This window comes from Astyanax mexicanus, chromosome 9 (assembly GCF_023375975.1).
Source record: "Astyanax mexicanus isolate ESR-SI-001 chromosome 9, AstMex3_surface, whole genome shotgun sequence".
NCBI lineage: Eukaryota > Metazoa > Chordata > Actinopteri > Characiformes > Acestrorhamphidae > Astyanax > Astyanax mexicanus.
The window spans coordinates 29,229,481-29,246,003 of record NC_064416.1 but is presented as its reverse complement, the minus strand read 5'-3'; the positions used below and the strand labels follow the sequence as shown (position 1 = coordinate 29,246,003).

The following is a 16,523-nucleotide window of genomic DNA, read 5'->3' as shown; positions in this document are numbered from 1 at the left end:
TGCAATAGTGGGTTAAAAAATATGGCCTTATCAGATATCAGATATAAAAATTATAACTAGAATATATAATACAATACAATCTACAATACAAGAGACCATAGTTATCTACTGATAACTAAACAATAATTTATACCATTCATATTGTAAAAAAAAAACACTTAAGAGCATCCTCCAGGTTCCTTTACCCCCTCCCCCCTTACATGCATTGTCTTTTAGCTTCATGTAAGACAGTACTATACAAAGCAGACAACAAACAGTCACATGAACACATTCTTGTTATCAAGTATCTAAGGCCCTCCCCATATTTTTTCACATAGTGGTGTTTTTAAGGGTATGAATTTATAAAGATCTATCCTTCTAATTTAATATCTGCAGCTTTTTTCAGAATTGGATCAGAAATGGTTTGACTTAAGAAAAGCATCAACTTGCTACTGAAAAATGTTTGGACTGTATTGTCTAGAAAATGTCCCTTATAAAGATACAGAACAGTTTCAGGGACCACTAGATCTGTGTGGGCTGACATTTTCCAAGCCCTTTATAGGATCAGGAATAAAAGAGCTCAGGAAACTGCATGACCTATACATCTGGAGCAGAGCTGCCCAGAAATGTGGAACTCCTGGGCCTATATTTGACCACTGTGTAGAATCAGTGGACCATAATTCTACAAAAAGCACAAAATTAAATATTTAGTATAGCAGGTAAAACAATTCAACTGTACAGGACTAAGTGGGCTAGCCTGTACAGGAATTACCATGATGTAAAGATAAGAGACAAAGGCCCTGCCTGTGTCACTGGTGTATGTTATCCAAACACAGCTGTTAGTTATTTGACAGTTTAAATCTTTCTTTTTGTATACAATTTTTAGTTTATTTTTTTTTCTTTTTGTATTATACTAACTGTACAATATTGGATCAGATTCCTGTGTTTGTTACTGACCTGAACAAATTCTAGATAACACTCCTACCTTGAGAAGCTTTTTTTAACCTTTGACATCAAAGAATGATTATAATGATTTGTTTTATCATTCACCATTTATCCAACCTCTAAATATTATCATTAATGAAATGATGCTAAAGTTTGACTCATTTTTTTTTTTATTCCATACAAAATTCTGAACTTTAGAAACAGGTTTGAGAGATTCGAACATATGAGGGCAAGAACATCAGAAAGAAGACAAGAAGTAAACATGAACATGGGTTTGGTATGGCATGGCAAGATTATTAAAAACAAATGTTACAAGTTTTTTAGATTTCACCCCTCGCTGGACAACTGACTTTGACAGAATAAAAAATAGCCACGACCAGCTTTAGCATGAGCATGATCTTAACAAGCATATTTAACACACTACAAAAACTGGCCCACAGCAGGGTTTCCACACCGTTTTTCCTCTTCATTCCAGATTTGATGGAGTTTCACTCTCTATGTACCAATACAAAAAGTCCCAGCATACATAGTACAGCATACTGTATGGAAAAAAAGAAACAAAATATGAAGAAAGAACATTTGACGTGTAATAAACACATTCATGATTTCATTAAAAAAAAAAAATTTAACTGCAGACTGGGCTTACCTTAAATTTAGGATAGTCGTTCATTAGAATTGTAACAATTCCTATGTAAGGCACAAACCTACAGAGGGAAAAAGATTAAAAACTGTAAACCACAAAAAGCCTTGTGTAAACATGTGTGTTTAAGAATAAATAAAAAGCTGTAGAACAACAGTAAGCATCACTGTTGGAGATGCAGCCTGTGTGTCTGTGCTAAACTGGAACTTACCCTCTGGCTCTGCCCACCACATCTTTCTTCTCCAGCCAGTGCTGCCCCCGCTTGTACAGGCCTCGGTCATCCACAGAGTTATTATCACCTTTCGTCAGGAACTTGATATCTCCATTTTCTCTAAAAAGATGAACAAAATTTCAGCTGTTACTTTCAGCTATTTAATGTTAAATATTAGGACACAATATCAATTCAAGATACGTGTATTAGCAAAATTCTAGACCAGAAACAAGTTACACAGCACTACATCTCTGCAGAGCCACAACTCTGCAGAGATTAGCTTTCTGCCTCGTCAAACACACCCTTAATTAAATTCATTAGTTAATTTGCAATGCCTTCATGAGTTGAACATGGAGTGTTAAGCACTAATCCATGGGTATGATGTTGAGGTGCATTTTAATATTAGAGTACAGAGTTTATACGCAGATATGCAGTTAACTGCAGGCACAGGAAAGGCAACAATAAAAGGAACATATATGAACACTGGCCAAAATTAACACAGAGCAGCAGGCAGCTCTGGCCAATCATTCCTATTTTTAAAATAATGTTTGTCCAAGAGGGATAGGAGAAAGGAGAGGATTGGCATATTTTCCATCTACAGCCCATAATAGAAATAAACCATTCAAGGAATCTGAAGGAATTTCAGTGCAAAAATGTAAAGGGCACAAGTCTAAACTGAACACCGTTGATCTCTGATCCCTCAGATGCAGTGCATCAAAAACCATAATTTAAAGATAGCTGATAGAATCACATGAAGAAGAGACTACTTTACACACCTTTATTTACAACAAGCTCTACAATACAGAGTTATTACACAAAACAGAAGCCTTATTGTTAACCATATTCAGAGAGCAGTTTGAGAACACTGTACTGTTGCACACCTTCAGATGTGTTTTGGTTAATAAAAAAATGAAAGTAATTGTAATTTAATACTGACTGAACATTTTCTAATTCTAATGAATGGCTTGTGCATTAAGCTATGTATTTATGACTGTTCTGTAATAGTTGTTTTGTCGTAGATGTTCAGAACAAATATGACTCTAAATTTGACATCTATCTACTTACAACAAATGTTTACATTCTAACACCTGAACTATATGGAAATGTTGAAAAATCTAAAGCACTGCCTCAACACTGATCCTATGCCCTAAATTCAATAGGAAAGAACAGGATCTTGAATAAAATGTTCAGAGTGCACTGCCTTCCTATAATAATTAAAGGGAACTGAGAGACTCCAGCTGATGTTTTTGTGCTGTTAATATTCTGGGCTGAAATTCAGATATTAAAATACAAATTTAATACATCACTTACTTCTCGTGGATTTTTAGCACTCTATGCACAATGGGGATCTCTCTTCCTTCAATCCTGAACACCACAATTTCTCCCACTCTTATTGGATCTTCCACACGGTTGGTAAGGAAGAGGAGGTCACCTCTGTGAAATGCAGGCTCCATGCTCCCACTGAGTTTTAATAAACAAAAACAGTCATACATGCAGAACAATAGATACAGTGTCTTCTTTTACAAAGTTTACATCTGCAACTTATGCTTCAACTAGTGTAATTTAGTTGATTTTATGCACACTAATACACTGCCTGGCCAAAAAAAGTCTCCACCTAGATTTAACTAAACAAATGGTCTGGGGTTGCTGCAGTTTGTCAGGTCTAGGTTCAGCAACAGTATGTGCTGAAAGAATGAGGTCAGCTAACTACCTGAATATACTGAATACAGACCAGGTTATTCCATCAATGGATTTTTTTCTTCCCTGATGGCATGAGCATATTCCAAGATGTCAATGTCAGGATTCATGGGGCTGGAATTGTGAAAGAGTGATTCAAGGAGCATGAGATCATCATTTTCACACATGGATTGTTCACCACAGAGTCCAGACCTTAACCCCATTGAGAATCTTTGGCATGTGCTGTATGGAGAAGACTTTGTGCAGTGGTCAGACTCTACCATCAGCAATGCTGCAAGATCTTGGTGAAAAATTAATGCAACACTGGATTGAAATAGATCTTGTGAAACTGCAGAAGCTTATTGAAACAATGCCTCAGTGAATGTGTTCTGCAACCAAAGCTAAAGTTGGTCCACCCAAATATTATTGTGTGACCTTTTTTTTGGCCAGGCAGTGTACAACAACAGGACAGTTACACATACAATTATTGATTTGCAAACAGCTGCTGATAGGCTGATACAGTGGGCAGGTGTGGAGCTTCCGTTATGGACTCCTATCTTCATGATTATTCACAGCAGATCAGATGTTCTTACCTGAGAACCACTACAATGGGACTTTCACTCCCAGTGACCACCATTAACCCCTTCCAGATCATCAGAGCTGAAGAAACGATCATCCCGAAGTTCAGCACCTGATAATAGAGCTGAAACAGAGAGGAATACGGGTGAGGAACTCTCCGGAACAGCTGCTGAACTCCCTCCTCTTCATTCTCCTCAGTAGAAGCTGCAGAAACCCCGCGGACTGAGGGAGAATCTGTAGTTAGTTAAAGTGTGGATTCTGCTCTAGAGGAGAGGAGAGGAGATCTGAACTCAGGAGAGAAATTAAAGATGACGTATTGTAAGACTGAGACACAGACCTGCCGCTTATTCATCCGCCGAACATCGTCCAGAAAGTCCAGAGAGAGCATTTTACCGCGGAGATCCTCTGATTATAATCACACTGAGCTTAAACTCTCTCTCTACACTCCTCACAGCGGAGCAGGAGGATAAATAAACAGAATTTAACACGGGCTGATACAGAGGAACTTCCTGTGATTCAGGAAAGGCTGATTTAGAATCCGGAGGAAACTGCGTTAAAGAGGCTTTTACAAAATAAGAGCACGTCCGCCATCAGCAACAACTACTTAAGAGTTTTTCATATAATTCTTTATTAAATATACAACTAAACAACAAAAAAAAGCTAAAAATATGTATATATATATGTATGGTGGAGGATGATATGCCAAGGGTTATTCCACCAAATATTGATATCTGAACTCTTAAAACCTTATGAATATGAACTTGTTTTCTTTGCATTATTTAAGGTCTGTATCTTTTTTGTTATTTCAGCCATTTCTAATTTTCTGCAAATAAATGCTCTAAATGACAATATTTTTATTTGAAATTTGGGGAAAATGTTGTTTAGTAACCTTTAAAGGGTAACTAAACCCCCTGATTTTAGCTGATCGCTATTTGAATTTGAAAAATGCTAAAAAAAAAAAAAAACTAAAAAAAAATGGGAGGGGTATTTTAAGAGGGGCACTGGGTGATGTATGGGTTTAGTGGTGGGGCAGCTTCTTAAACCCTCATTTTCTGACGTCTCTTTTTTTTATGAACACTTATGGTCGTCTTGTTTTTTTTTTCTGTCATTCAGAAAAAAAGACAAAACACTGCAGTGAACATCTGTAACATCATTTACTGAACAAGGCAAACAGCTAAGCTTCATGCTTAATTGTTTGTGCGATATTTGTATTATTTTATTTTGTCATATTCAGAATTAACAATAGCAACAACACTTCAAAACACAACAACATGCTCACATCATTGTCCCCGGAAGTAATCCGGTTACTAGTTAAGACAGTCCTGTGAACCCAGGCCACGACTGCATAAATGCTCTATTAAACAAAATTGATAATCTCAGACACGCATATAGGAAACTCATATTACCTAGGCCAATGTAGTATTGGAAGTCTTGTCCAAACAACTCCCACTGGCATAGGATACTGCATTCTCCCACAGCAAGTTTATATACGCATATATAATATATTGTGGCATCTGTGTGTGTGTGTGGCTGCTGTGTGCCTGTCTCTGTGTGCCCGCCTCTGTGTGCCTGTCTCCGTGTGCCCGCCTCTGTGTGCATGTGTGTGAGTGGATGTCAGGTGTGGGGCCTCCCTTTTAGGTGGGGTTATGCAGAGTGGTGGGCACCACTCTGAATCTACCATCCGGTAGATTCCTAGTTGGTTTAGTGACCTTAAGGCTGTTTATACTGTGTGAGCAGTTGGGTTTCGCTCTCCTAGCCTTGTTAAAGGCTATAAGTGAGTGGCAAGCCTGTTAATAAATAGCTGTTGAGTACTTGTAATGAGTCTCACGAGTCCTCTTTCCTCTTCCACGCCACAATATATATATTTTTTATTAGCAACCCCAATAACTAACTAGGTTTGTTGGAAATGTTGGAAGTCTGCAGGCCAGTAAATTACCAGAAAAGGATTATAAAAATGTTCTAATAAAACATTTAGAATCTAATCAGCCAAGAATAATGAGACTCAATTAGTTGGTCTCCAAGACAAGGAATAAGCCTAGTCCTAGACTACACAGCATTTTCAATATTTTCTATTGAAAGGAAAATGTAGACTAAAATTAGGCCTAATCCCTTTCCAGGAAACTGCCCCAATGTGTGGGTTTCCCAGACAGGGATTAAGCCTAATCGAAGAGTATATTTTCCTTTCAGTGGATTTAAAATGAGTCCAAGACTATGCCTAATCCCTGTCTGGAAAACTGCCCCAGAAAGGTAGGAGACTATTTTGTGATTTAGATGCTGGTTAGGGTCCTGAGAAAAAACACTTGTTAAACTAATCACTTAATTTTTTTAAGGTAAATACCACAAATCAGCACAAATAAGACATTTTGTTTTATTACGATGATGATTGTAGGTCACTTACTGAAACTGCTGCATTGTGACAATTAAACTAGCAGGTATCAATCATGCAAAACCCTTGTTTTTCCTTTTTGGCAGTTTTATTTCAATCATATGCCATTTACGTTATGCCAGAATTAAGTTATGACTGAACCATTATAAATGCTCTGCAATGACTTGAAATAAAATCTTTTTACACTGAAATTGACCAGCGCATATATTGATTAGTATATCCAAAAATTGTCAACAGCAGACACATTTCCGATGTAGAGTTTTAATCAAGACACAATCAGAATAAAATACAAAATAAAAGACAAACTATAATAATCCGAAAATACATTTATGAAGAACAAAAACATGAAACTTGTAGTCGCTGTCAAACAAAAAACGTTTGTATCTAAAATGATCACTTTACAGGAGAAGGAAGAACCCTTCTTAACTTTTAAGGAAAGTCAACGGAGTCATTCTGGAGCATTTCTACTGGTCCATTCATAATAAAAAATTTACATAACTGCCAGATTAAAAGTCAAAAAGTGAATCACAGCAAGATACAAGGTTTTGTGTGACAGCACCGATATACTCTTTCACAAGAGTGAAGATATAGATCTGAGTAAATATTAAAGTTGTGAAGTCCTGTTACTCCATATATGCATTTACAAAAGTGCTATTTTGATTGTAAGAATGGCTCATTAAATATAAATGCTAGCAAGACTAGTAAATGGAATGAATATGAAAATATATCCTCTCTGAGTGCAGATACCTGGGTTTACATTAACACCTTTCTGAAGTATGCCATATGGTCTCCAAAAGTAACAATACTGATTTCCATTAGAAACACTGTAAAATATCCATAGTCCCCCTTTCAAAGAGGCTTGCTGCAACCTGAACAAAGATCTTACACTGACCCCCAAATATGTTTGTTCAGAATTTGTTCAGAAGCATCCTTGGCTAGCTACCAGAAGCACCATCTCAAATTCTTTCTATGGCTGTTGAAAGGTACCCAATTCCGTTGTGTTATGCCCTGATTACTTATTTGGTGACCCTGTAAATGGTCAAAGTGCTGCATGACTGTCCAGCATGTCTGTTGAATATAACATTAAATTCATACATTACATTTCATTTGGATGAGCCAGCGGTATAATGTACCAAAGATACATTTCATATGATAGATATGTAGCCTGTACCAAAGACATACATTTTGCTTAAAAGAATAACAGAATTATGCTGCCATAATGATTAAAAAATACAATAAATTATGATTATCTACATACATGAATGGAAATGAGAAGATTAATTGCATTAACAGCATTGCTTGACGTCATGAATATGATGCAATGATTTTTTTTAACTACTTGTTCTAAACAGTTCATTAGCTTAAGATAAATATAGAATTCACTGTAAGGCAACGTGTTTTGATAATCACATTTGTCTGCTGCATATACTGCACTGTTGGTAAGCATGCCCAGCCATCATTCTCTCTGAAAACCTGTTAGACATATAGCAGCTGCTGACTGAACAGGTCAATTACTCCTTTCCTTCATGCACAGTGTGAACTTTGCTGCCAGAATAAAGAGCACTATTGGACTGAAGTGCCAGTGAAGTCTTGCTGCACATTTCAGTCTGAAGTTCAGATAGGCCCGTTTCATATTTTGGCGTAAATCCACTTGGACTGTTCTTTTGGTTCCCCTCGGGTTCCTTCACCTTGTGCACAATGTAGAGGTGCCTGCTCAGTGCCACCTGTGATGTGAAGCACAGGCCACAGTTCTGGCACTGGGGTGTATCGGCATCTGTTTTGTGTTGAGGTATGTGTTTTTGGAACTGTACTGGGTCACCAGTTGTGAGGCCACATTTGGCGCAGCGAAAAAGGGGTTTCAGACGTTTGGAAGGAGTGGTGTCTGATGTTAAACTGTCTCCTTTCTCCCCACTGTCTTTTGCTGCAGATCTCTTAGGCCCCTAGAAGATGAACAGACAGTAACACTTAAAGAAACTTCTGGACTACTGTACCCTAATTCTGATTATAATTCTTTTTTTTTATTACAAAAAAAAATGTGGGTGTGGGTTAAAGCAGAAAAGGGTTAAACTGGTTGCACTTACTGACTGCAATGGATTTCAGACTTACCAACAAGCGCATAAATTAGTAACATATAAATATTAAACATATAATAAATTGGTCAATGTTCATATAATGATCTGAAGTTTAGCTTTTGTACCAAACATGTCCGTTAGCTCAGCTCATGTCCGTTAGACATTAGTACAGATTACGTGGATACTAAAATTTAAAATTAAATCGAACTTACCAACCCCATGGATTTACTTGTCTCTTGAGAGGCTAACTTAGCCATGAGACTGATGTCTGGATTCTTGATTCCATGCATTAAGCTGAGGTGGTTCTTTAGCATGGAGAGTTGGGTGAAGGTCATTTTCTCATTTGTGCAATACCTATAAACCAAAAATGGCAGAACATGACAAGACATATACTTACAGATACTTCTATGAACAGTGTTTTTGCTTGTTTCTGTAGTACTATTTTCTTTTTACCAGCATGTGTAAACTTTTTTCTTCCCATCATGATCAATACGAATGTGTCGTCTGAGACCTGTGGACGAACTGAAGGACCTTTCACATAACCGGCAGGGATTTCTTTTCACTGACTACAAAAAACAAAACAAAAACATTTTGTTTAAACTCAAGTCTTTTCACATTATTTAAAACACCAGCAGTTTTACATCTACATTAAAATAAACAACAAACGTAATCCTTACCTTTCCATGGCTGGTCTTCATATGACTGACATACGTCTCCCTGTCAGGCATCCACAGAAGACATTCTCCACAGGTCCAGCCGGTTTTCTTTAAACTGCTCGACTTCTGTGAACTTGAGCAGTCCCTAGCTTCTCGGACAGCTTTATTACCGGGTTTGGTTAGCTTTGCCCGGTGGTTTGCTGACACACTATTCAGTTTATGTGAAGCTGACTCTGTCTCAGCCTTTGGGTATTTTTCACCTCTGAAGACACCTCCATGAACCCCCTGCACAGAATGTTCCAGAAATGTTGGTTTTATTAGGAAACATAACTACAGTGAAGAGTGTAAATCCGTACACTTTATAAAGCACTACAAACCTTGAAATGCTGCACCAACGCTATTTTTTTCATGAAGAATGATGTGCATTCAGGACACCTGAATATGCATGTGCGCTGATGGAGATGTTGATACAATAGCTGTTTCTTCTTAAAAACAGTTTCACAGGAGCATTTGTGGATCAACCTATAAAAGCACATTAGGAGAAACGTTTCAGTTTCCATTCTTTTGATATATACGTTATATATAATATATAGATATTAACATTTCTATTGTTCTACAGTATTTTAGGGAAATCTTTCAATTGGTAACACTGATAGGGTCTAAACGGAGGACACTAATAGATACACTTACTGATACGAAGGTTCACTGCCACCATGCTTACTCTTGACATGCATGTGGCAGCCATCAGATGACTTGAAAGCAACAGGACAGATGGTGCACTTATAAAGGACCTCACAATGCTTCTCCTCAATGTGACTCTTTAGGAGAGGAATTGACATGAAAAGTGTCTCACAATGCAGGCACCTTGGAGAAGAGAACACAGTTTACATTTACAGAAAACATACACAGACCATCCAAAATCAGAAGATGCTTGTGAATTAACTTTGTAAAAATGAACAGAAAACAGTCACATCTGGGTTACTTACGAATAACCTATTTTGCGTGCATAGTGTAGGCAGTTCTCCTTTACATGCTTCTGAAAGTCCAGAGAGTGACCAAGAGCACCACATTCAGGGCAGCAGAAAGGAGACTTTTTGGTGTGAATTCGATGGTGGGCCCTGTAGCTACACTTGTTTGGAAGCAGCATTGCGCAAACTTTGCAAGTCTGTTGTGGATAAACACAGAACACCAAATGAAAAGATTAAAATATTTATTAACGTTGCTGTCATTTAGGAAGAATGGCTAAAGCTAGGACTGTCACAATATTTATATAACTTATAGACATAACCTCAATAATTATGTTTGACCATTATATTGTTCTTAGCAATGAGAGCCCACTATGATAATATATAAGCCTATGATAATAAGAGCCAGTACATTTATTCTTGAAACCTATTCTCAAGAATTTTATTTTATACATAATTTAAAATATGAAAATTACTGCTAAATAATTTTTTGACAGGTCTTTGGGACGCCCTCTGGCAGATCTATATCTCAAGATATAGATGATTATGCCATTTTGGAAAATTGCATTAAAATACTTATTTCATTAATCAAATTAATTAACCCCCATGCCCTTAAAAACAATTTGAATGTCTGAATCTCATTCATAATTAAAAATGTATTGCTCTTGTATTGTATTATCAGGTCATTTTATCATACAAGTAACACAAGACTTAAAATTACAATAATATTGCTGACCACAATAATTTCTGGGCCACCAAATCATCAAATAAAATAGTTATTGTGACAGGCCTAGTTAAAGAAAATTACTTACCAAACCCTCAGACTCTGTCGATGCTCTTTGAAAGTGACCTGCGAGTGCTGTATAATCCAACATCTGCCTATTACATTCCAGGCATTTAAGTGGCTGAACAACTTTATCTGGATAGAGAGGCATGACAGCATTGTTTTTGGGAGCATGCACAGTGCTTTTTCCTTGAGCTGTCTGTGTTGCAGACTGTTCAGGCTTACTGGACATGGACATCTGATCAACAGCTATTGGCTTCATGAATAACTGTGAGCACTGCATCATCATGCCTTTATTCTTGTGATCTCGAGCGTGTGCTAGAAGCGCGCACCTGTTGAAAAACACAAGGGTTTTTGAGCAGTGGGTGCAGGTCACTTCAATATGCACACTCCGCCTGCTATAATGAAAAGCGAGGCTCTTCTCTAGCCCAAAAGAATCGCCACACTCCAGGCAGCAGAAGCCATGAGCTGGGAGCTTAATATCACTGTCAGGTGGAGGACTCAGATTGGGCACATACGTTGGCACAGGGTTTGTATAATTTAACAGTCTGTTTAAAGTTCCAGCAGCAGTATTGGGAATAATGGCACGTGTGTTTGGGGAGGTTTTTTGAACTTGGTGCACTAAAGGTACACTGCTGCATACTGTAGGAGAAGACAACTGAGTGTGGTCTTGCCTGTGAGTGGAGGATCTTGCTGTAACTGAAGCAGCGACACTATGTGGAACTAGATTCAGGTTTGCCAAGTGTAATGCTTTAGGGAGGTAATTTGGATTAGCAGAACAGCTGGTTGGAGATGGAGATAGTTTCCTCTGCTTACTTGCTTTCTGAGTTCTTTTCAGTCCACAGCTATCGTTTGGGGACTGGGGTTTCTTTGAACTTTTAGAAGTATCAGTATTTGCTGATGCACAACCTGAGGGAGGTGTCTTTGAGGACTCATGCTTTCCATTTTCAAAAATAACCTCACTGGCAATGTCTTGGGAATGACACACAGGCATTGTCCTAAAGAAGGAATCATCAACTGATGACTGAGATGGAGATGATCCAAAGGGTGACTGGAGGTCTTCAGGTTCAGAATCTGGAAATATGCTAGTAACAGTCCGTTTGATTTGGCCAGAGGAGGTTTTGATTGTTTTAATTCTGACCCTGGGAATTGCTAGGGGTGACCCTGCAACCAGAGCAGGAGATGCTTTTCCACTGCTGTCACTGCATATGCTCATAGGGCTGTCAGGTTGTTTAATTAATCGTTTTACTACTTCGAGGGGGCTTCTTGGGCTCCTTGGTGATATGGGCACTTTAGGACTAACTTTTGTGTTTTCCTTATAAGCCACTTGCAAGTCTCTTGGATTTGTTTGCTCACTAGGATCACTTTGTGCATTCAATGCCACCAGTGCATCAAGGCATGAAGAAAGTTTTGAGGGCTGAGTTTTGACGCATGTATGAGGAGAGGAAGGGTTAGTTTCAGGGGTTGGGTATGAACTTTTTCCAGCATCATCAGTGCAATCATCCACTGTTACTGGATCACAGGTCTTTTCCAACTGATTTTTTTTATACTCTGAACTTTCACCTCCCATCGGAAACACGGGCACACTGATGGGGCTTTCCACAAATTCACAACCAGAATCTTTGTATGCTTGTGAGTTTCCATGATTGTCTGACATAGAGGTGTCTGCAGACATTAACAGTGAGTCATTTGAAAAAAATGAATCTCCATGATGTGGACAGTTAATAATACCATTGCTCAGAATTTCTTCTGACTCTGGGCTGGATGCAGAGCTTAAGTTGGACTTTGAGAGAGTAGGAGTCTTTTCTGTATTGTAGGTCAGAGGATTTTTTTCCAAGAATCCACTTGAGCAGTCCCCATTCAAAGGTGAAGCATCCAACATTGTATAATCACTATGAGTGGTAAGATCCGTGTCAAGGGAGCTTGAAGAATTCCTGAACCCATTTTGAAGGAGATGATCCAACTGTGAGCTCTCCTTTTCCAGGTGGGGTTCAAAAGAGTCCTGACGATTAGTGTTTTTCACTATTACACTAACAGCTGGAGCATCCGATGGAGTCCCTGGGTGAGGAACGGATGCTGTATTGTCCATGCACAACTCTGGGTGTTTAAGGTGGCCTTCTGCATCATCCTGACTCTCCTGGATGGCTTCTTTGGCATCCAGACTGGTAGCATCAGGGATGTCAAAGGCAGCCAAAAGGTCATCAAAATCAGGGGTCTTCATGTCACCCATGGTTGAAATATTTTAAAAACCTGGCAAAACAGAAACATAATTATATGTGAACTCATAAAAAAACAAATAATGATTTAAAATAATCTGAGAAGGTTTCAGTCAGTGGTTTTCCCTTCCTATTATACAGCTACGGAAAAAAGAGTGCTTAATAATTATGAGTTTCTTTGATTTTACTTAGAGAAAGATTGATGATTACAGGCCATCAAACCAAGCTGAACTGCTTGAATTTTTGCATCAGGAGTGGCATAAAGTTATCCAAAAGCAATGTTTAAGGCTGGTGGAGAACATGCCAAGAAGCATGAAAACTGTGATTAAAACCAGGGCATCTATTTTGTTATTTCAGCCAATTCTCATTTTCTGCAAAGTAAGGCTCTTAATTACAATATTTTCATTTGGAATTTGAGAGAAATGTTGTCCGTAGTTTATGGAATAAAACAACAATATTCACTTTACTTAAACCTATAGCTGTATAGTATTGTAATCACTGTAGTGGTGTTTTTGCTCAGCTTATTGAACAGGTCCTTTCTAAGCTTAACTGAAGAATTTAACATGAAACTATGCAGCACAACACCAATACTAAATATGGCTTTAACATATACCTAAATATAGCAAGCAAATTAACAAATTACATTTTTGATTTACATGATGTGTTTAGTAGCTACAATTTATGTGTAGGAGTGTTTATTACCATTTGAATGTTGATTATTCATCGCTGACACTCATTGATGCTTATTGTTTCCATCAGCTTCAGTTTCCTACTCCTCGTTCTTCATCTCATTATGAACACTTTCAGGCTAATCCATAATAAACAGCCGATTTAACGTTGTTATGATGCATACAGTAGTAACTTCAACGCCTGACATTTACACTGACAACAGCTGACACTGTACAGTTAGAAGCAAAAGACTGTAGTCCCTTAGTTACCTGCATCTGGGTGTGATTTCGTAGCGTTGCAATCTGCTACGACTAAAAATGATGAACTAGCCAGCCTTAGAGGAATACAGATGTGCATAGCTGCCACTCAAGCTAGTGGTATATAACAAGCAAACAAAGCTAGCTAGAGAGTTATGTAGTTGTTACACAAACCACTGATTCTAAAACGTGAATTCTAGTCTTTAAAATGTTTAAACTATCATTACACTTGAAGTCGTGGAGTCGATCTTGAAGCTAGCTTAGCTAACTAGATACTGTGTTTGCTAGGCAGTTAGCATTAGCTAGTTCGGCTAAGCTAAGCTAGCTAAGGAGCTAAGCTACATTCCCACGCAGTACGGTGCTTAGCTATGTTATATTAGCTAGATAACAGTCGCAAACGTCTCGTTAGTTTGTCCAGCTTTAAAAATAACACAAGATAACCTATTGGTTAACGACCCGATCCAAACGCAAACAGAGCTAAAGCTAGCTTAGCTAACGTTAGCAATATAGCTAACGTTAACGCAGTGGTGTGTCAATAGCTAGCTAACCTAGCTAACGAGCTAAGCTAGCTAAGCTACATTAATAACACGTATCCATAGCCACTGTTTTTACACTGTTAATATACCAACACACAGTATTGTCGCTTAGCTAGGTTATATGAGCTAACGGTCACAGACTTCTCGGTTGTTTGACCAGTTGTTTAAGGTAGCTCTAACTAACTTAGCTACGCTAGCTAACCTAACCTGGTTAGCGACCGAGCCAAACACCAACAGAGCTAAAGCTAGCTTCGCTACGGAGCTAAAATTAGCAATGTAGCTAAGGTTAACGCAGTGCTCTGCCAATATCGAGCTAGCATTAGCTAGGCAATCTAAGGTGGCTAACTATCTACAGGCAGGCTGTTTTATATCAGTAGTTGATCCTGTAGCGGGTTTACTGCTCGTAATCAGGAGTCCGCAGACCGAAGGGTGAAGTTTTAAAAGCCCGCAGAACTGCTGTCCCCCTATCTCTCTCTGTGTTGTGCGGATTATGAAATGCGTGTTGTTTACAGTCGCCTGTGGCCGAGGCTAGTTACCGCCTGCCGCTGTCCTGCTCTTCCTGCACGGCGGCAGCAGCAGCAGACAGACAGGCAGGCAGTCAGGCGGGCGACCCGTGCAGCATTAGGACCCACAGCACCAACACAACACCGAGCCTCACAGTCTCCCCCATAATCTGAACGATCTTCTAATCAGATATCTGTGTATCAAATAGATTAATCAAAGGACTGATAGCTACAACAGCTTAAACGTAATGTAGTGCACGCGCTAGGGCTCTTTAGATACTTCTACTGAGGGAGAGAGCTGACGCACTATATATACAGTCAGAACACTGAGTTTAAAAGGCTTATAAATATTGCTTTAAAATTATCCCTGCAACACGGAGACATTTTACATTGCTTCACTTTACTTTACACTTAACACTTTACATTGTTTCAGTCTGAAAATTATTAAACGTTAATAAACTAAAAAAAAAACTGCTACTGAGGGAGAGATAGAGATAGAGGAAGAGAGAGGCGTGGGAATGGCCCTCTTTCTGCCTGACTAAAAGGTGTTATAAAAATGATAATAATCTGTGGGTTTGTTTTGCGAGGGGATGTTTAAACAGAAAGGGCAGAACAAAACATTAATAATGAACTGATTAATTATGAATACCTTGATAGTGAAGAACATTCAATAAACGTTATTTTTTGATAGCATTAAATATGTTAAGCCATAAGAGACCACTTCTGAATATTAATGCCAAACTCAAAATTGTATTGGATAAATTTAGTAAGCAGTTCATTCATGTGTTTTCTCTTATTGTGGTAATATTTGAAGGTTAAAATCTTCATGCAATATAACGTTAAATGACAATTTCATAATGTGTATTGTAAAATTTAGTTCTAGCAATTGTATCAGAACTAGTTTTATATAATGTAAAATATTGAATTAAACAGTTTGAATTGTTAAAATGGTTGGAACTGATCGGTCAAAGTAAATAATACACTTTTTAAAGGATCTCCAGCACTAATCCAGCACACCTTCTTTCTGTAAATAAGGTGAGATAAAAAACACACGCACACACACACTGTCCTGTACTGATGCTTTCAGGACAGCTGTAAGAATAGAATATATACACTGCTCAAAAAAATATAGGGAACACTCAAATAACACATCCTAGATCTGAATGAATGAAATATTCTCATTGAATACTTTGTTCTGTACAAAGTTGAATGTGCTGACAACAAAATCACACAAAAATCATCAATGGAAATGAAATTTATTAACCAATGGAGGCCTGGATTTGGAGCCACACACAAAATTAAAGTGAAAAAACACACTACAGGCTGATCCAACTTTAATGTAATGTCCTTAAAACAAGTCAAAATGAGGCTCAGTATTGTGTGTGGCCTCCACGTGCCTGTATGACCTCCCTACAACGCCTGGGCATGCTCCTGATGAGGTGGCGGAT

The 16,523-nt window shown here is 38.2% G+C and overlaps 2 protein-coding genes across 2 annotated transcripts; both read right to left on the bottom strand.

The window, feature by feature from the left end:
* Positions 1-1,181: 1,181 nt before the first annotated feature.
* LOC103040897 (signal peptidase complex catalytic subunit SEC11A) lies at positions 1,182-4,567 on the bottom strand. Its single transcript, XM_007235667.4, has 6 exons — positions 4,369-4,567; positions 4,046-4,155; positions 3,087-3,236; positions 1,776-1,895; positions 1,571-1,628; positions 1,182-1,463 (listed from the first exon to the last, which is right to left on the bottom strand). The coding sequence occupies exons 1-6, from the start codon at positions 4,417-4,419 to the stop codon at positions 1,413-1,415; spliced, it is 540 nt and encodes a 179-aa protein (XP_007235729.2). The 5' UTR covers positions 4,420-4,567; the 3' UTR covers positions 1,182-1,412.
* A 1,818-nt stretch (positions 4,568-6,385) lies between these two features.
* znf592 (zinc finger protein 592) lies at positions 6,386-15,303 on the bottom strand. The gene is made up of 9 exons (XM_007235666.4): positions 13,813-15,303; positions 10,923-13,144; positions 10,132-10,310; positions 9,836-10,009; positions 9,523-9,667; positions 9,167-9,430; positions 8,943-9,055; positions 8,702-8,843; positions 6,386-8,357 (listed from the first exon to the last, which is right to left on the bottom strand). The coding sequence occupies exons 2-9, from the start codon at positions 13,122-13,124 to the stop codon at positions 7,929-7,931; spliced, it is 3,648 nt and encodes a 1,215-aa protein (XP_007235728.3). The 5' UTR covers positions 13,125-13,144; positions 13,813-15,303; the 3' UTR covers positions 6,386-7,928.
* Positions 15,304-16,523: the final 1,220 nt, after the last annotated feature.

What these genes read in the sequence shown, in the direction of transcription:
- LOC103040897 (XM_007235667.4), bottom strand. Translation starts at nt 4,419, where the DNA reads ATGCTCTCTCTGGACTTTCTGGACGATGTTCGGCGGATGAATAAGCGG. An exon ending in GGCGGATGAATAAGCGGCAG is followed by an intron (nt 4,156 to 4,368) that starts GTCTGTGTCTCA and finishes TCTCTGTTTCAG; the next exon opens with CTCTATTATCAGGTGCTGAA. An exon ending in CCCATTGTAGTGGTTCTCAG is followed by an intron (nt 3,237 to 4,045) that starts GTAAGAACATCT and finishes ATTAAAACTCAG; the next exon opens with TGGGAGCATGGAGCCTGCAT.
- znf592 (XM_007235666.4), bottom strand. Translation starts at nt 13,124, where the DNA reads ATGGGTGACATGAAGACCCCTGATTTTGATGACCTTTTGGCTGCCTTT. An exon ending in CGTTGGTGCAGCATTTCAAG is followed by an intron (nt 9,431 to 9,522) that starts GTTTGTAGTGCT and finishes CATTCTGTGCAG; the next exon opens with GGGGTTCATGGAGGTGTCTT. An exon ending in CAAGTAAATCCATGGGGTTG is followed by an intron (nt 8,358 to 8,701) that starts GTAAGTTCGATT and finishes TTCATCTTCTAG; the next exon opens with GGGCCTAAGAGATCTGCAGC.